This window comes from Lutzomyia longipalpis, chromosome 1 (genome assembly GCF_024334085.1).
Source record: "Lutzomyia longipalpis isolate SR_M1_2022 chromosome 1, ASM2433408v1".
NCBI lineage: Eukaryota > Metazoa > Arthropoda > Insecta > Diptera > Psychodidae > Lutzomyia > Lutzomyia longipalpis.
Window position 1 is genome coordinate 12,749,660 of NC_074707.1, and position 15,883 is coordinate 12,765,542.

General features: G+C 37.4%; 4 protein-coding genes across 4 annotated transcripts; 1 reads left to right on the forward strand and 3 right to left on the reverse strand.

Moving 5' to 3' along the window:
* Window positions 1–1,945: 1,945 nt before the first annotated feature.
* LOC129790004 (odorant receptor 9a-like) lies at window positions 1,946–4,075 on the reverse strand. The gene is made up of 4 exons (XM_055827157.1): window positions 3,484–4,075; window positions 3,226–3,415; window positions 2,742–3,162; window positions 1,946–2,673 (listed from the first exon to the last, which is right to left on the reverse strand). The coding sequence occupies exons 1-4, from the start codon at window positions 3,575–3,577 to the stop codon at window positions 2,329–2,331; spliced, it is 1,050 nt and encodes a 349-aa protein (XP_055683132.1). The 5' UTR covers window positions 3,578–4,075; the 3' UTR covers window positions 1,946–2,328.
* A 945-nt stretch (window positions 4,076–5,020) lies between these two features.
* Window positions 5,021–11,861, reverse strand: LOC129788523 (testis-expressed protein 2). The gene is made up of 9 exons (XM_055824662.1): window positions 11,598–11,861; window positions 11,392–11,504; window positions 11,129–11,321; window positions 9,634–10,514; window positions 8,401–9,309; window positions 8,118–8,180; window positions 7,590–7,977; window positions 6,958–7,513; window positions 5,021–5,421 (listed from the first exon to the last, which is right to left on the reverse strand). Exons 1-9 carry the CDS (start codon window positions 11,620–11,622, stop codon window positions 5,349–5,351), a joined length of 3,201 nt encoding a protein of 1,066 aa, XP_055680637.1. The 5' UTR covers window positions 11,623–11,861; the 3' UTR covers window positions 5,021–5,348.
* Window positions 11,862–11,969: 108 nt separating this feature from the next.
* On the reverse strand, window positions 11,970–13,145 carry LOC129790147 (omega-amidase NIT2-like). Its single transcript, XM_055827473.1, has 3 exons — window positions 13,025–13,145; window positions 12,228–12,965; window positions 11,970–12,164 (listed from the first exon to the last, which is right to left on the reverse strand). The coding sequence occupies exons 1-3, from the start codon at window positions 13,038–13,040 to the stop codon at window positions 12,073–12,075; spliced, it is 846 nt and encodes a 281-aa protein (XP_055683448.1). The 5' UTR covers window positions 13,041–13,145; the 3' UTR covers window positions 11,970–12,072.
* Window positions 13,146–13,758: 613 nt separating this feature from the next.
* LOC129789724 (zinc finger protein 84-like) lies at window positions 13,759–15,881 on the forward strand. The gene is made up of 5 exons (XM_055826744.1): window positions 13,759–13,968; window positions 14,291–14,719; window positions 14,781–15,001; window positions 15,055–15,223; window positions 15,288–15,881. Exons 1-5 carry the CDS (start codon window positions 13,841–13,843, stop codon window positions 15,814–15,816), a joined length of 1,476 nt encoding a protein of 491 aa, XP_055682719.1. The 5' UTR covers window positions 13,759–13,840; the 3' UTR covers window positions 15,817–15,881.
* Window positions 15,882–15,883: the final 2 nt, after the last annotated feature.

Below are 15,883 nucleotides of genomic sequence, written 5' to 3' on the forward strand. Positions count from 1 at the left end.
TTGGAAAAACATGGAGCTTTTCCAGGAGACACAGAGAAATTCGACAAATGCTACGCGGAACGAATGAGACGGTTGGAATGGATAAAGGGGGCGTTTACAGGAGGATTGAGAGAAATATTTCACTTATCAGTAAAATTTATGCTTCGATAACAGTAGTGGCAATTACATCAATAATATTCCCATCTGTTCTTGACATCCTCCACTGGCGCCCATTTAGAAATCCATTTGCCACCGCTTATGGACTTCCCGTAGAATCCCAGATCTATTTGAATATTCTCGCCTTTCTTGAATATTTCTGCCATATGCTCATGGGAATTTCTCATGTTGCAATTGATGTCTTCTACTGGGGTATGTGCCTCTACATAGCTCAATTTTTCACTGACCTCTCACTCTTTGTTAGCTCCCAGACACATCACGATGCCAAACGAGGTTGTGTGAATCAATTTCCCTTCCGAATCATTTGGAAGAGGCATCAGAATATTCTCAGGTAAGAATTGTTCTTTAAACGATACCGTCAGTCGGGGTGAATTTGAACATTCTTTTTTGTATGAAAATAATTCAAGGTGGAAAGAGCTACATTCCTTTTTTTCCGATAGAAATGCTTTCGTATCTCAAGAGAAAATTTTGATAAGGATACAAAATAAGATAATTTCGTTCTTTTTGTGGCTTTGTGTGTTTAATTCAAGAAATTTTACATTTTCCTCAGCTTATCAAGGCTTCTTCAAAAATCCTACAGCGAGGTATTTTTCTACCAATTTATCCTGAGTCTCTTCATCCTCTGCATTTTAATATACCGCGTCTCACTGTCTTTGAATGAGCCAGGCGTCATGATAACAATGGTAGTCTCCGCGCTACAATGCAACGTTCAAATATTTACCATGTGCTGGTTCAGTTCTCTGGTCACGAGTCAAGTAATTATAAAACATCCCCTTTGAGCACTTCTTCCCTCCCCCCGCACTCCCACATGATCAGATGTAGATGTAGATTGTAACACTTCTTGGAAACTGCCTGTACAGACGACTGAGCAAAAGGGAGCCCTTCGCGTCCTGTTTGACACCTCCATGATCCTTGTATGTCCTGAATAAATCCAACCGATGAATCCAGCAGCGTTAGAGGAGTCCTCTCATTCACTTCGTTTTCATCTGTTTTCCTATTGATCCTTGGGTATCCTGAAAGATTCTCATGTGTTCTTGTGTATCCCTATGTGTCCTTGTGTATCCTTGATTTCCAGAGTAATCCATGTTGTAATCTCAAGGCTTTTATGGGAGTCCTTCCGATGCTAAACACACCGTTGCTGACACCTGTAGCTCTGATTTCCAACTAAAATTTATTCAAAGTGTGTCCTTGTAGTTTCATCCCTCCAAATAGAGTAAATCCTCAAAATTCCTCATGTCGATGCATCAAAATCTACGGTTACTTCCGGCTACGTTAAAGACGCAAAATCTCATCTCTGTCAACGTTCCAATTATGGTAACCCTGATAGTGTCCTGACGACAATAATCCTTTCCATTCGGAGTCCTTGTTAGGTAAAACACGGCAGAATCCTGCTCCCTCCGTCATCTTTTCTTTAAGAATCACGTACATTGGACGGTTTTTCCGGAATTTTCCATCAACTATAGCATCCAAAAGAGTTGTGGCAGTGAGATCATCAGTGATGAGGAACGGTAGTAATTGCATTCAGATTTGCTGCGAGTGTGTGCAAATTATCAGCAATTGATTGTGACTTCTCATTGTGTCCACTATCAACCGCTACTTAACAATCGCTTGGTGCCTCATTTGAACACTGAGAGAAATGTGGATTATTCTGGTGGCAGATTGTTTCTGAACTCACCCACATGATCAACCTGAACTGCATTATTGTCTTACAGAGCTCTCAAATGGCCAATGAGTTCTACTTTCTCAATTGGTACGATTTTGCAATGAATGATGGGCAGAGGGTGAAATTTATGCTATTCCGAAGTCAGAAATCGATTGAATTCAATGGACTTGGCATATTTAAGTGCAATATGGCGACATTTACCAGCGTAATTTGCCAGATGGAGGGCAAAGTTGGGGCTCATTAAATGTTTAACGTTGTCATTTTCAGGTGCTCAATTTCACGGGATCAGCCATTACGCTCCTGCAATCGCTTCATTAAGAAGAAAGGCGATTATATAGCCAACATAACTTTTCAACCTTGCAATTAAGGAAATTATATATTTATTCACCCATCATTTTAAAATATCGAACAAAACAGAGTAATTGCACGCTAATTGAATTATTAAAATTGTAATTATTTTCTGGACTAGTTCAAAAATTTAGTTGCTACTTAACTTTTATTATTCTTAATTAGATAGCCTCCTGCTCAGCACTCAAACCACCCTTTTCGTTGAGATTCTGCAGGAGAGCCATCATGGAGAATGATGCCTTGAGGACATTCATGTAGGATTCCAGGGAGCAATGCAACCAATTGAGAGCCGACAGGTAGCAAGGTCTCTGTGCACGTTGAATCATTAAACCAAAATATTTCCGATGTCTCGGAGGAAACCTATACCACGAAGTTCCAAAGGCAGAATCAGCAATAGCCGTACTTTCTGTAGCGATTCTCTCTCCAAATGCCGCAAAAAGGAACAATTCTATTCCTTCAGCCATGAAGAATACCACGCTATTGAGAAATTCAGGACTTTGGATGTTCTATAAAAAATAATCTGATTTATCTGGACACATATGAGCTTAAAGAGAGAGACCAGAAGGATCCTTACCAGGGCAGCCTGAAAAGCCTGAGTGCAAAATGAGAAAATACATCCAGCAAATTCAAAAGCAATTATTCCCGATAGAGCTTCCCCAGTCTCATCAATCCACCTTATAATTGTGGCATGAAACTCCAGACATTCTCGAATATTTCTGTGAAATATTCCTTCCTCCTCAGGATTTGCATTGACGAGAATTATCAAGGAAGCTCCGTCATCTGATTCAATGGAATATTTTTGCTGTGAAAGAGTTCTCTCCGCGATAGATTCCACCATTTCTTGGAGATCCTTGAAACATGCTGCAATTTGTAAGCTAAAGCAGAAGAAAAGGCAATTTGCGGAGACCATTGCATTGAGAACGGGCATTAAGGATAAGAAACTTGATGTATAAATAAGTTCATAATTTGGTGAAATTGAATAATCCACTCCGAGCCTAAAAGGAAGTATAAATTAAGAATTATCCTGAGAGATTTGAAAATAATGAAAGGAGACTTACGCAAAATGATAAGGAAGCTTATAAATGTAGGGTTTCCCTGTGTCCTTCATATATTGCACAAGGATCTGCAGCGGAGGATTCAGGGAATAAAGGATAGACGCAATGAAAACTAAAATTCCAAATGATCTTGTAAATCTATTTCCCAGGAGATCCGCTTCAAGATAGTGATGTCCTTTGCCACATCTTACACCTGAGCTTTTCAAATATTTAAACGGATTTAGCATTTGCTCTAAAAATTTAACAGAATGTTAATATTACGTTTGTTGACATGATCTTGAATTTCCACCAAGAGATTCCTCAATTTACTTGTATAGAGAAAAAGCCAGTAGAGCTTAGCTGCTGTAATTACCATGACCGCAACAACGGAGAGAGCTGCAGTAGATTCTTGCAAATCATCCACATTGACGACATAATAAATTGCCTAAAGCATAAAGAAAAAAATGCAAAAATACTCTTCTTTTCAATTTAAAGAAAAGAAAACCTGAGGTGTTGTAAAGAAAGTCAATGAGAGCACTGTAAAAGTTCCCATGATGTATCTCTTTGCTGCTGATCCCATAACAACACCACAGAACTCCATATGCCTCTTCACAGTGGACATTATCACAATTTTTGACTCCATTTCTCCAATATAAGTTAAACGTTTTGTGTCTTGAGTGAGAAATTCGGACGACAATGAAGAGCACTATGTGGCGTGTCGTCAAAGAACAATTCCCTTTTATAGTGCCACAACTCAATATACCAAAAGCTCACTAAACATTCGTCCAAAGTTAAACATTAGATGAAAAGTTTTAACAACTTTTCCTTTAAGCTCTATCGAGTTCCTAATTACTCACCAGAAGATCATAAGAAAAAGCAAAAGAAAACAGAAAGCTGATGTCATTAAATTACAGAACAAGTGAATTTTATCGTCTTGCAAGGAAAACTTTTCACTTCTTTAACTAATTTAGAATTCACTTTATACATTTTGAACGTATTAGACATCAAATGGATATTAAATCAATTTATTCTCTTAATTCTAAAATCTTGGGGATTTTCAATATTTTCTTTTATGATTTTTTTAAAGCCAATAATCGATTTCGTATCATTTTTTTGAAAATTTTTCCCCATTTTTACTTCAAATGTTGTCTTAAGCACACAAAAGCAAATGAAAAATAATTTTATTCTTCTCTTAACTACCTTATCCCACATTCCCCTATTCGCCAATTAACCACCCACTTGAAAAACGTTTAATAATATTTTTTATTTGGTTGTAAAACTGATAGAGTGGATGTTTTTATTAATCAATTTTTGGTAATTAATTAAATTATTATTTGTTATTTAATGACGAGTGTCCAGTTCACATTAATTTGTAAAAAAAATTCCCATATTTTTCGCAAATAAATTAAATGCGAATTTACACGAAAATTCTTTTTTATCTTTCCAAACTGCTGAATGACCCTTTCACGTTCTCTATAAATACACTACCCTCTTAAAGTATTCGGAAGGGTACACGTTAAGGATTTTTTAAGGCAAAATTCAATTGGCTAGTACTTTGGCAATGTTAACCGATTTACAAAAATACCCCACCTTTGCAGTATCCTCTATCTAAGCAATTAATTAATCAGAATTTCCAGTTTAAGAATTAATTTTTGGTTCCTCTGGAAAGTTTTTGAAGGCACATATTGTCCAAGAACATCCCTTTCCAAAATCTCGATTCTCGCCTCAACACAATAACACAGAAAAAGACAAACCTGCGACGTTGTTCCACTGAAAAACTAAGAACAGAAGCTTCAAAAATAAAATTGTGCACCTCAAAAATATTGCAAATAATGTATTTAACTTAAAAGAAAAGGAAATACAAGGTAACTTACAAAGGGAAATGATCTAACTCTTTTTTTTTTGACTACTTAATGATGAAAATCACATGAGAAAGAAAGTTGATGTAAATGGAAAAAATAATATGAAGGGTAAATATATTATATAATATTTCTATCAACAATAACGTTTCAAAAAACACTTACAGCCACAGTTTTTGTTTATCATGATATTTCTTCATTTTTTTTCCTTTTATTACACACCAGTGGCAAATATGCCATTTCAGTATTCACAAAATAGCTACAAATTTTTATCTAATGCACTCACTCTTAGATCCAAGTGCAAGTATTTTCTTTTCTTTTATTTTCCTTCGCTTCACTTTTTTTGAGGAGGGGAAGGATGCTGATGGAAAAGACATAATAATGCTTCTTCATTACTGAGAGACAGAGAAAATTCAACAATTTGGACTTAGAAAACTCACCAAGGATTACGAAACCATTTTGAATCTCAGTTTTTTTTGTACATAGAATTAGCGCATTTTGTTGTTGTTACGAAATATGCGACAGAATTGATAGAGAATATAAAAAACTAACTGATAAATTCGTCACTATTGAAACTCTTCATTTGAGTGTTTCGTTCTTTTAAAATGAAAAGAAAAATGTACGGGTAAGCTGACCAAGCTTACGAGAGCTGTGTTTCTTTCAGTGTACCAATTTTGTGAGAGCAAACTAGAACGCGAATTTGTTTAAATACGCGCAAAGTCGGGAAAAGTAGAAAAGTCATCCCCCAAGAAATCTTTAAAACGCCATATCTCGGGAACGGCTCCATAGATTTTCGAGTTTGAGCTATCGTTGGAAAGGTCTTAACCTCAACTATAATATATTAAAATATGAAGTAAATCGATAATGGCATTTTCGAAATATTCGAGTTCGAAATTTTCGAAAACTTTGTTTTTGACTTTAGCGCCTCTTGCGGACATTTTTCGAAGTTGCAATGTTCTAGACATTTGTAGGGTTTCATGAAACCTTTCATTTGCGCTTGAGTTGATCAAGATCGGACTTGTAGAACCCGAGATATGATATGCTAACTTTGGAAGGCTATATCTCGAGAACGGATCCATAGATTTTCTTCATTTTTGGCATGGAGCTAGATAATATAGTCAGCTATAACATATCAAAAAATGAAGCAAATCGATAATGGCGTTTTCGAGATATTCATCGAAAACTCATCGAAAATTTTGTTTTTGATTTTTGGCCCCCTAGCGGTCACTTTTGAAACTTCGTATGTTCTAGAGAGTTGTAGGGTTTGTTGAGAGCTTTCATTTGAGCCTGAGTTGATCAAAATCGGTCAAACCGTTTTCAAGTTATGGTCGATTTTCGATGAAAAATTGTGGCGGCCATATTGACTAAACGGCTTGACCGATTTTCGAAAATGAGGCATCGTTGGAAAGGTCTTGATGGCCTCTATAACATATAAAAATTTCAGATTTTTAGCTATTACAGGGGCTGAGATATAGTGAAAACAAAATTTTGAGGTTATTCAAAATGGCGGACGCGGGGGTGGGGGGTAAAATTTGACGTCATAATCGGATGTCTTCCGGTTGATATTTAAACTTTGCCGTTTACCGCAAGTCTCTATCTATTACCGTTCTCTTGTAATTTAAGTTTATAATCCGGACGGCCGGACAGACGGCCGGACGGACGGCCGGCCGGACAAAAAAAATTTTTGGCGCATACGTTTTTTGGAATGTGGGGACCCTAATTCGTGCTCATCCCAAGTTTGAGCCCGATCTGACGACTTTCGATTTTGCTCGGTACACAAAAGCTGTGTCTGAAAGAAACACAGCTAATATCGTTTTAGGTAACACTGGTTCCAATAAATGTTTGTTGTGGCAAATATGCAATAAATATTTCATATAAATATCATAAGACAACTTACATTTCCTGATAGGTTGACTGCCCGAGGAAGGGTACAATAATATCCACCATGTTTGGGTACACGAGATACTTGTAAACTTCCTCGCACAGTTTACTCTCAATAATATTCGTAACAATACTCCAATCGAATGTATGATCACCCACGGTGGGTTTAGCCGTTATCCACATACGCGGTGGCCCACGGAAACCAATCCAAATCCTATCGGATGGCGGTGGTGGCAGATTAACACTCACACGCGCCACGAGACCCTTCAGTTCAACCCTGAGCGTGAGTTTTGTGCTCATATTCTCCATGGCTCGCTGAATGTAGGAGATCTCCGTGGCGGACTGGAAGAGATTTGATGCAGTAATCCGATCGACAATTCGCAGAAACTTCCTACTGCTACCGGATGAGGACGCATAGAATGCTTGAGTGTCGATATTTTCGGTCTTCAGTGGTGCCTGACTCTCTGACTCCGAACTCGATCCACCCGTACTCTCGGCATCACTATCGTAGATTGCACACGATCCATTTGTCAGTCCAATTGAATCCGGTACAATTACCCCAATGTCCCCGCCTACATAGAGAGAAATCAATTTTTCAAACTCCTGCCCGACTTCTTGTCGCAAATTGCATTTTCTCCATCTCCTCACCTGAATTCTGTTGCTGTCGCTTCAGGCGCAGTAAATTGAGTTTTGTGGTGATTGTCATGTGCATGAGTCCTTCATACGTGACGTCAGCATCTATCCACGTCCCCCGTTCGTCCAAAAGCGGTTGGGATACTTTGTGAATGAGCGGTGGTTTGTCCCCCAAATAGATTTGAGCAATATTGACGTCCTCCATGAAACTCGGGAGTTTTATTGCGCTCAACTTCTTCTGGAGGAAGTCCTGAATTTTTTCCTGCAGAACTGCATCCGTGAGGCAACTGTACAGGATTCTCCCCACGAGAACATTGGCCCACACAACACTCCCCGATGGACCGAGAAAGAGACTCTGATCGATACCCTTCCACAGTTCATCTTCCTTCCTCTCACGGCGGTTCTAAAAAAAATATTCAGTTTTTTTTTATTTTTAATTTGTTTATAAAATTTCTTTAAAAAAGTTTTTCAAAATCAATCATTTAATTTTGAGGGAAAAAATCTTTTTATAATAAAGAAGTAAAAATAAAATAAAAATCCTACTTTTTTGGTACTTGTGTCTAAAGAGGGGCGATAAGTGGGTGTTTTACTTAGGGAACAAGCTTGCTGAAAATAAATAAAAGAAACAAAACATTCAAATAATACGAAAACCACAAGCAAATAATATGAAAAGTATGATAAATAATTTCAAAATAAATATTAAATTAAATAAAATAAATAAACAAGAAAAATGTAAAATCTACTTGCAAAATTTAAGCTTGAAAAACATTGAAAAATGTAATCTGTGTATAATCTGTTTTTGTGATAAACAACGTAGATTAGATACCTGATACTTGGACATGAATTTAAGATAATCAACAGGTCCACGGGTTGCACAAGTTGTTATCAAAAGTCCCTCAAATATCGACTCCATGCTACTCCTCTTGCTTTCCCCACCTCCTTCGTTGTCCTTTGCACTCTTCTCTGGAGTTTTAGCAATCTCGGTTCCATTGGGTTTTTCTTCGCCCTCTACGGGCTGATGCAAATCCAAATAGCTGGATAGTTTGATGCTAACCACCTCCTCGTCAGAGAGCATAACCATATCCGGAATGTGGCAATCAGAATCAACAATTAATCCCACACTTGCGGCAGTAAATCGTCTAAACCAGTCCTCCTTCTCACGATCACATCGTGCAAACAGCAGCAACCGTACGTCATCACCACAGGGTGGATCCTCCCTCAAGCCCGTGTCTCCCTGCTCATTCATTTGAGTCACAGAATCCACATTGAAATTCATTATTGTACTCCCAAGATCATTGTAGGTGGCATCATTGACTTGCTTTTGTACCTTTTCCTCACCATTCTCACACGCAGCAAAGTGATTGAGATTCAAATCTCTATCACTTAGCCCCTCCACGCCGTTTGTTTCCTTTTCTGGGCAGTTTTCTGGTCCCTGCTCCACCTTAGATTGCGATATTGTCAACTGAATTGGGTACTTTCGACTGTAGTAGCGCTTCCTTGCCAACCCTTTGGGGCACATCTCAATGCGACACCCGAGGAGATTGTAGAAGCGATGCTTTGTGAATGTGATTGAATTCTTGTCAATTGGCACCTCATTCCACATTGATCGCTTTGGTACGCGATCAGCTACATTTGAAATCCTCAGGGTGGATCCATCGAGCTTCACGTAAACACTCCTTGTCATGGAAATGTGATAGTTGACTGGATCGTAGTTGTTTATCTCATTCATCCAACCCTGGAAGAAATATAATTTGAAGAAAAAATTGCAGACTTCAGCAAATTCAGGGCGTATGTTGGGCATTCCTACGTCCGTCTAATACGTAAAATTCTCTCTAAATCTTTCAATTTTGAGCACATAATTAGTGACACTGTGCGAATACCTTTGTGCAAAATCACAAACATGTAATGTTTTGATTTAATGCTAAAATTTATGAGTATATCCCTCTGTCTTCAGAAGTGCAAAGGAGAATGATTCAACGCACTGCGATTGTGCTGACACGTTAAAATGTTTATTTTGAATGGTGCACTTTAATAGATAAAATTATGACCGAAAACCTACCGTGTATGTTTTGAGAGATTTATGTTCCTCAACTGCGGGAACTTGGCAAATTGGCATTGTCTCAAAGTCGGGAATGGCAAAGTCACCCCTCTCGGGTCCGCCACTCTTGGCCAGTGACTTGCTCATGAGCTCCACGGCGATGTCATAGAGCGTGGTGAGAAAGAGCATGGCGAACAGGCACGCCAGGACGCCCTGCATGAATGGCGGGATGGGAGCCAAGAGACACACAATGAGCATACCACAGCCGATCGTGAAGTTGCGCTGGGCGTACATGTGTGCTAGGAACGTCTTGAGTAATTCCCCTCTCGCGGGAGCAATCTCCTCCCTCATTGGCACTACTTTGGGCGGTGGTACTGCATTCGTGGTTGTGTCTTCATTAGTGATTACCGGTGAGTTTAGTTGATGACTTGGCGGGACTTCCTGTGGCTGCGGCAACTCACCACCTTGTTCCGACGGCAGAATCATATCCTCCAGCACCTCAACACCAGATTCAATCTCCACCGTGGGCTTGTCAACCTTCACAACAACTGGCTCTGCTTTCGTTCGACGCCGCAAGAAGGACAACGATGAGGGTTCATCTCCGCGTTTACTTCTATTGAATTTCGCCATCAGGGATTGCCTGCCTGACTTTGATGAGCTATTTGAGGACATCTTGGCACTGGATGCGGGAGAGTGCTTACCGGACGCTAGTAGTTCCTGATCGAGGCTAAGTATCTCTGAATCCACATCGTTTTCGCTGTCAGATTCGTTGGTTTTATTCGCATAAATTCGCCCAAAATCACTCGAAGTTTGCGCTTCGCAAAATTCCTCACTCACAGAACTGTTGATGGTCATGGAATCTAAATCCGACTCTAAATCATCACCAGTAGCGTCATTGGGAACTAGAGGAGCAAAAAATACATGTAAATAAGATTTTGTATTTTCACAGTAAATAGAAATTAATTCAGTGATAACGATTTCACGTACACTACGCACAAAAAGAATTTAAACTCTTTTTGAACAAAAAAAAATCATTAAAAGCTTCAAGTATATGAATGTATGAATGATTTATATATAAAAGTTCTTTATGAACTAATTCAAAGAACAAACCAAATGCAAAAAATTAATGCGATTTCTAATGAATGAAGTTGTGAATGTAAATTAAATTTTTTATCTTCATGAGTTATTTAAAAAGAATGTTGAATCATACTCATTTAAAAATAACTTTTTTAATGAAAAAAAATCTTTCTAGACCTCCAAAAAATTTTTCTTAAATAATTTATCATTAAAATTTCTACCAAAAGGCAATCATTGGGAAAGTTTGATCTCAATCAATCCAATTCGCAGAATACTCAATGATTTCTCCTTCGTGAGAACCTTATCAATCTCTGATTATTCTTTGTTGTGGAATTAAATCCTTATCAAAACGCAGGGGAGCGCCTTAATATTTACGATATGCACTGTATGTGACACGTTTGAGTGACTCAATGAGGAACAAATGACCTTAGAGACTCACATTTCGGTGGGTTCTCTTGTCTCGGGGCCTTTATGTCCTCCATGGCTTGTGTAACCTTGCCCTTAATTAGCTTCCAGGTGTTACCCTCGGATGAAGACAGGAGCCCCGTATTCTGGCCATCGGGACTGCCTGAGCGCTTGCGATGGAAGAAGCTGCCCTGCAGAAAGTCTCGGCGCCAGCTATTTTCGTCACTCTGCAAACAAAAACAATCCACACGCAATTTAACATCGCAATTCGCACAAAGCCCAACACTGCTGCATTACATGGGGGCTACTGCCGGAATGACTCTCGTCGGGCTTCAGGAACTCCGAGATACTCTCCTCGTTTGCATTGAAACGAATTGTGAGGGGAATACTGCTTCCGGATGGTTTGGAATCTGTGACAAAGATTTAATGCAACACGCATCAGAAATCATGTTGGGCATTATGCTGATTCATGAGAATGATGAAATAAATTGAAATAAACTCACTCTTTGGTGTTTTCTGTGGATCCATTTTGCGGAAATATCATTTGAAGGAAAAATCCCCGCACAAAAAATATGTTCAGTAAAGAATCTTGACTACACCCAAGAACAATTCCAATGACTACAGAAGCTATTGCTGAACAGAAGCAACACGTCAGTTAAACTATTAATTCTTAGTACGCAATCATTTGGATAATGTGTTTTGTTGATTACTTTTCCTTCTCTAAAATAAAAACACAAAATTGCAATTTTGTTTGTCAGCAGATTGACTTTTAACCGAAATTAGTGGAAAATCATCTGACGTGTCCTATGATTATCCGCAGATCATGTCTAACAAGACAAATTTTTAACCCATTTGTACCCCGACACATTTAATGATTTTTTGCAAAAAAAAATGATTTTATTTTATAAGCTTTTAGAAAAAAAAAGATAACAATTGAATAAAATTTATGCTGATCCTCGGAAAATGTGGAAAAATTATTTATTCCGTCTTCAGCACCAAATCAAACAGATCCTTCCTGCGCATGTCGAACAATTTAATTTCCCTCCTTGCTTTGTCCACCAGATTAAAATCTATAAAGTTTTGGAAAATTAAGAAAATTATTCTCAAAAGAAAAAGAAATATAATTTTCCTACCAAGTTCAACGTAAACGATTTCCTCATCCTCCTTTGCAGACGCAACAACCTTGCCAAAAGGATCAACCATCATGGTGTATCCGTGGGAAACATAGCCAGCGGTCGTGTCACGAGCTGGGGAAATCATGGTCACGTAGCTCTGGGTATCGATTGCCCTAGCACGAAGATAAACTTCCCAGTAACGGTCCCCATAGTCAATGGGGAAGGCCGATGGGATGATGATGAGATTGCAACCGAGCTCACGATACTTCATCCACAACTCTGGGTAGTGGATGTCGAAGCAAACTCCAAAAGCAATTGTAGCGGGATCCACCTTAGCCGTAGTCAAGGTATCCCCAGCAGTGAGGGCATCGGATTCGTGGAATGTAATTATTTCAGGAATGTCGCAATTGAAAAGGAACATCTTGCGATGCTTCGCCACCAGCTGTCCTCTAGGTGACCAGAATGTGCACGTATTGTAGAGTTTCTCATTCTCAATCTCAGGAATAGATCCACCAACGATGTAGACGTTCAACTCTTTGGCCAGAGCCGAGAGAAACTTGCTGGTTGTTCCATCGGGAATGGACTCAGCGTAGGTGCGGAAGAGTTTGGTGTTGTAGGGAGCATTGAAGAATTCAGGAAGACAGACAATCTCTGGACTGTATTTCTTTACAGCCTCACGGACCAAGTCTCCAGCATGCTTCAAGTTCACCGTCTTATCCGATGATCCTTTCATCTGTACCAAAGCCAGCTTCAAGCCTACAGAGAAATTATTTTCCTCACAGAAAAACTCATTCAAATTTAATAAATTATTTTACCTTTTGAGGATGCCATTTCGCACAATTTGGGATTCGTTGAAATTGTAGTCTTTACCAGAAGAGCTTCTTTGAGCAACTGAAGCGATCCCGGCCAAATCAGTTAGCTAATAACTGAATTGTAACTCTAATTTATTATTCTCATCATTAATCCTATTAATAGATTTTTTTTCTCCATGCATTTGCTTCACCTCTGGTTATCATCTTTGATAGCTTTTCGTGACGGTTCAATTTTGTGATATTCTATACATCAAAATTCCTTTTTAATTAAGTTCAAGAGCATATAAATAAGCATCATAATCAAAAATTATGTTATGGCTCTTTCATTTTCTTAAATCTTACATAACTTTGCGGTCGTTATCAAAGACTATTTATTTTGAAATTTTTGCACAATTATTAGATTAAATTCTCAAATTAAAATTACTCGATTTCATATTTTTCTAGTAAAGGAAATCACAATATTTTGGTTTTTTATTGAGTAGATTTTCCTGATTTTCCTGTTATAAAAACCTATTTTGGCTATATTAAAAGATTTTTTTTAAAAATATTATCGTACAAACACTACAAACACAAACTTGAGTTTACTAATTCTTTAATAATCTTTAAAAATCTTTTTTTTTTAAACAATTTATTCCATAGAAAAAAAATAGATAAATTTTTATTAAATCCTTTTATTCGTTTTTTTTATATAAATTTTCCCGCCTTTTTTATCACATGAAAATGACGAGAAAATTTTTAATGGGTAGTGTGTCAAACTCCTTAGACGTTCATGTGTTGACCTTATATTTTTCCTCTAATATTTTATGAAATTTCACAAGAATGGATATTCCGGATATTGAAATTAAGGAAGAAAATGATGATTTTGGTTCTATTGTTGTGAAAGAGGAGTACAATTATTATAATTATGCTGAAGAACCACAAAATAATGCTGTTTATGATGCAAATGGGTAAGTTGTGCGAAACTCTGTTTTTATTGTTCTTTTAATTATTCTTATTGGAAAGTCTTCTAAATTAAAAGTCATTTGTTAAGAATTGATAATATGTATTTTATTGTACATTTCCTAGAAGTAAAGTAATCTTATTTATTTTGTAAAATTGATTGTAGAATAAAAAAAGAACAATGTTTTTGACATTGTTTTCATTTAATCCCAATAACACATAGGAACACCGTATGGAAAAGTTCCACGGAGAAAATATGGAACTCCCATAGATATGTCTACTCTTACCCTAAATCGCCATCTTTAATTTTATTTCTAATTTTATTTTTAGAATTAATTTCATTAAAACTGAAAAGGAAGATGAAGAACCGGAAGAAATCAAAGAGGAATTAGTACAGTTTGAGATTACAGAAATCTCTCCAGAGAAGAGCTTGCGTCCTTTAGACCACGTATGCTCAGTTTGTGATGAGCGATTTTCAACCAAGTCATCAATGCTACTTCATAGAGTTAATCATTTTGGACAGGATTACTTCTACTGTGCGCATTGTACTAAAAAATTCTTAGAGAAGAAAAGATTGGAAGCACACCTTGCCACTCACAGGAGAACTGGTTGCAAAATATGTCGGAAAGTATTTAAAAATTCAACAGCTTTGGAAAATCACATGGACAATGAGCATCAAATTTACAAATGCCGTCTGTGCAGAACAACTTTCCCGAGAAAATGTAGATTAATTCAACACATGAAAACAACGCACAAAGAGTAAGTTCTTTAATTAATTTTATTCTTAAATAGATTTTTAATTGTTAATTAATTTTTTAAGGGAACGGAATAAGCTGGGAATTTACCAGATTCTCTATAAATGCACAATGTGTAGTATAAACTTCGAAGGCAAGAAGGATCTCCTTCATCACCACACTAAGCACCATGTAGGTCCTACAAAGCCATTCAAGTGCCTCTACTGCGAAATGGTTTTCACTACTTTCGGATATATTGAAGCTCATGTCTTTAAGAATCATCGTGGGCTGCCTATTGATGCAATTGGTATAGAAAATATTCTTTTTTCTATTTTTAAACTAAAAATTCTTTTTTTGTAGAATTTCCAATCTTATGTTCCATTTGCAAAATGAGTTTTAATAACTTGGAACAACTTAAGGAACATTCAAGTGCACACACACTTGATACCATCTATTCATGTGGATTTTGCAAAGAAAAATTTTATAGTGAAGATAAAATAAAACATCATGTTGCTACATTCCACGAAAAGTAAGAAAAGTTTTTAAATCAATTTTGAATTATTTTTTTTTAAACTGTCTTCTATTTTTTTAAGGAAACAGCTGCCTAAGGGATTTCCAGAAATTTGGAAAATGTTCAGCTGCCCAACAACAGGAAGAACGTACTATGCGCACTGTCTACGAAAGAAAACCGAAGAAGTGCCAAAGAATCGTTGTGGACCTACCTTCACATGCCCAATTTGTTTTCGTAAATTCTGCAAAGAAGGAACTTTCAATAATCACATTACCAAACATACAAGGGAGCACGAAGATAATCCTGCTGATGGTGTTACGAAATCAGAAGTTTACATGAGGAATGGAAAGAGTAAAGTTTTCTTCAAGTGTCGATTGTGCAATAGGATGTACACCACCAGAGATGAAGTGATGAAGCATGAAAAGTGCCATGAAGAATACAAAAACTTGGATCGTGTGAATTCCCTCTATCTTCTACTGAAAAAAGCAAATTCCGTCAAAACCATCGTCAGGAGCAACAATGCAACTACGGTATCAACTAAGGCTCAAACTAGCACAATAGTTAATTCTACGGGCGTGACTACGATAAAGAATGAAGTCATTGATTGCTAAAAAGTAAGGTTTTGGATGATTTTGGGAGAGAAATATATTGAGGTGCGCCTTATTCTTAATACAAACT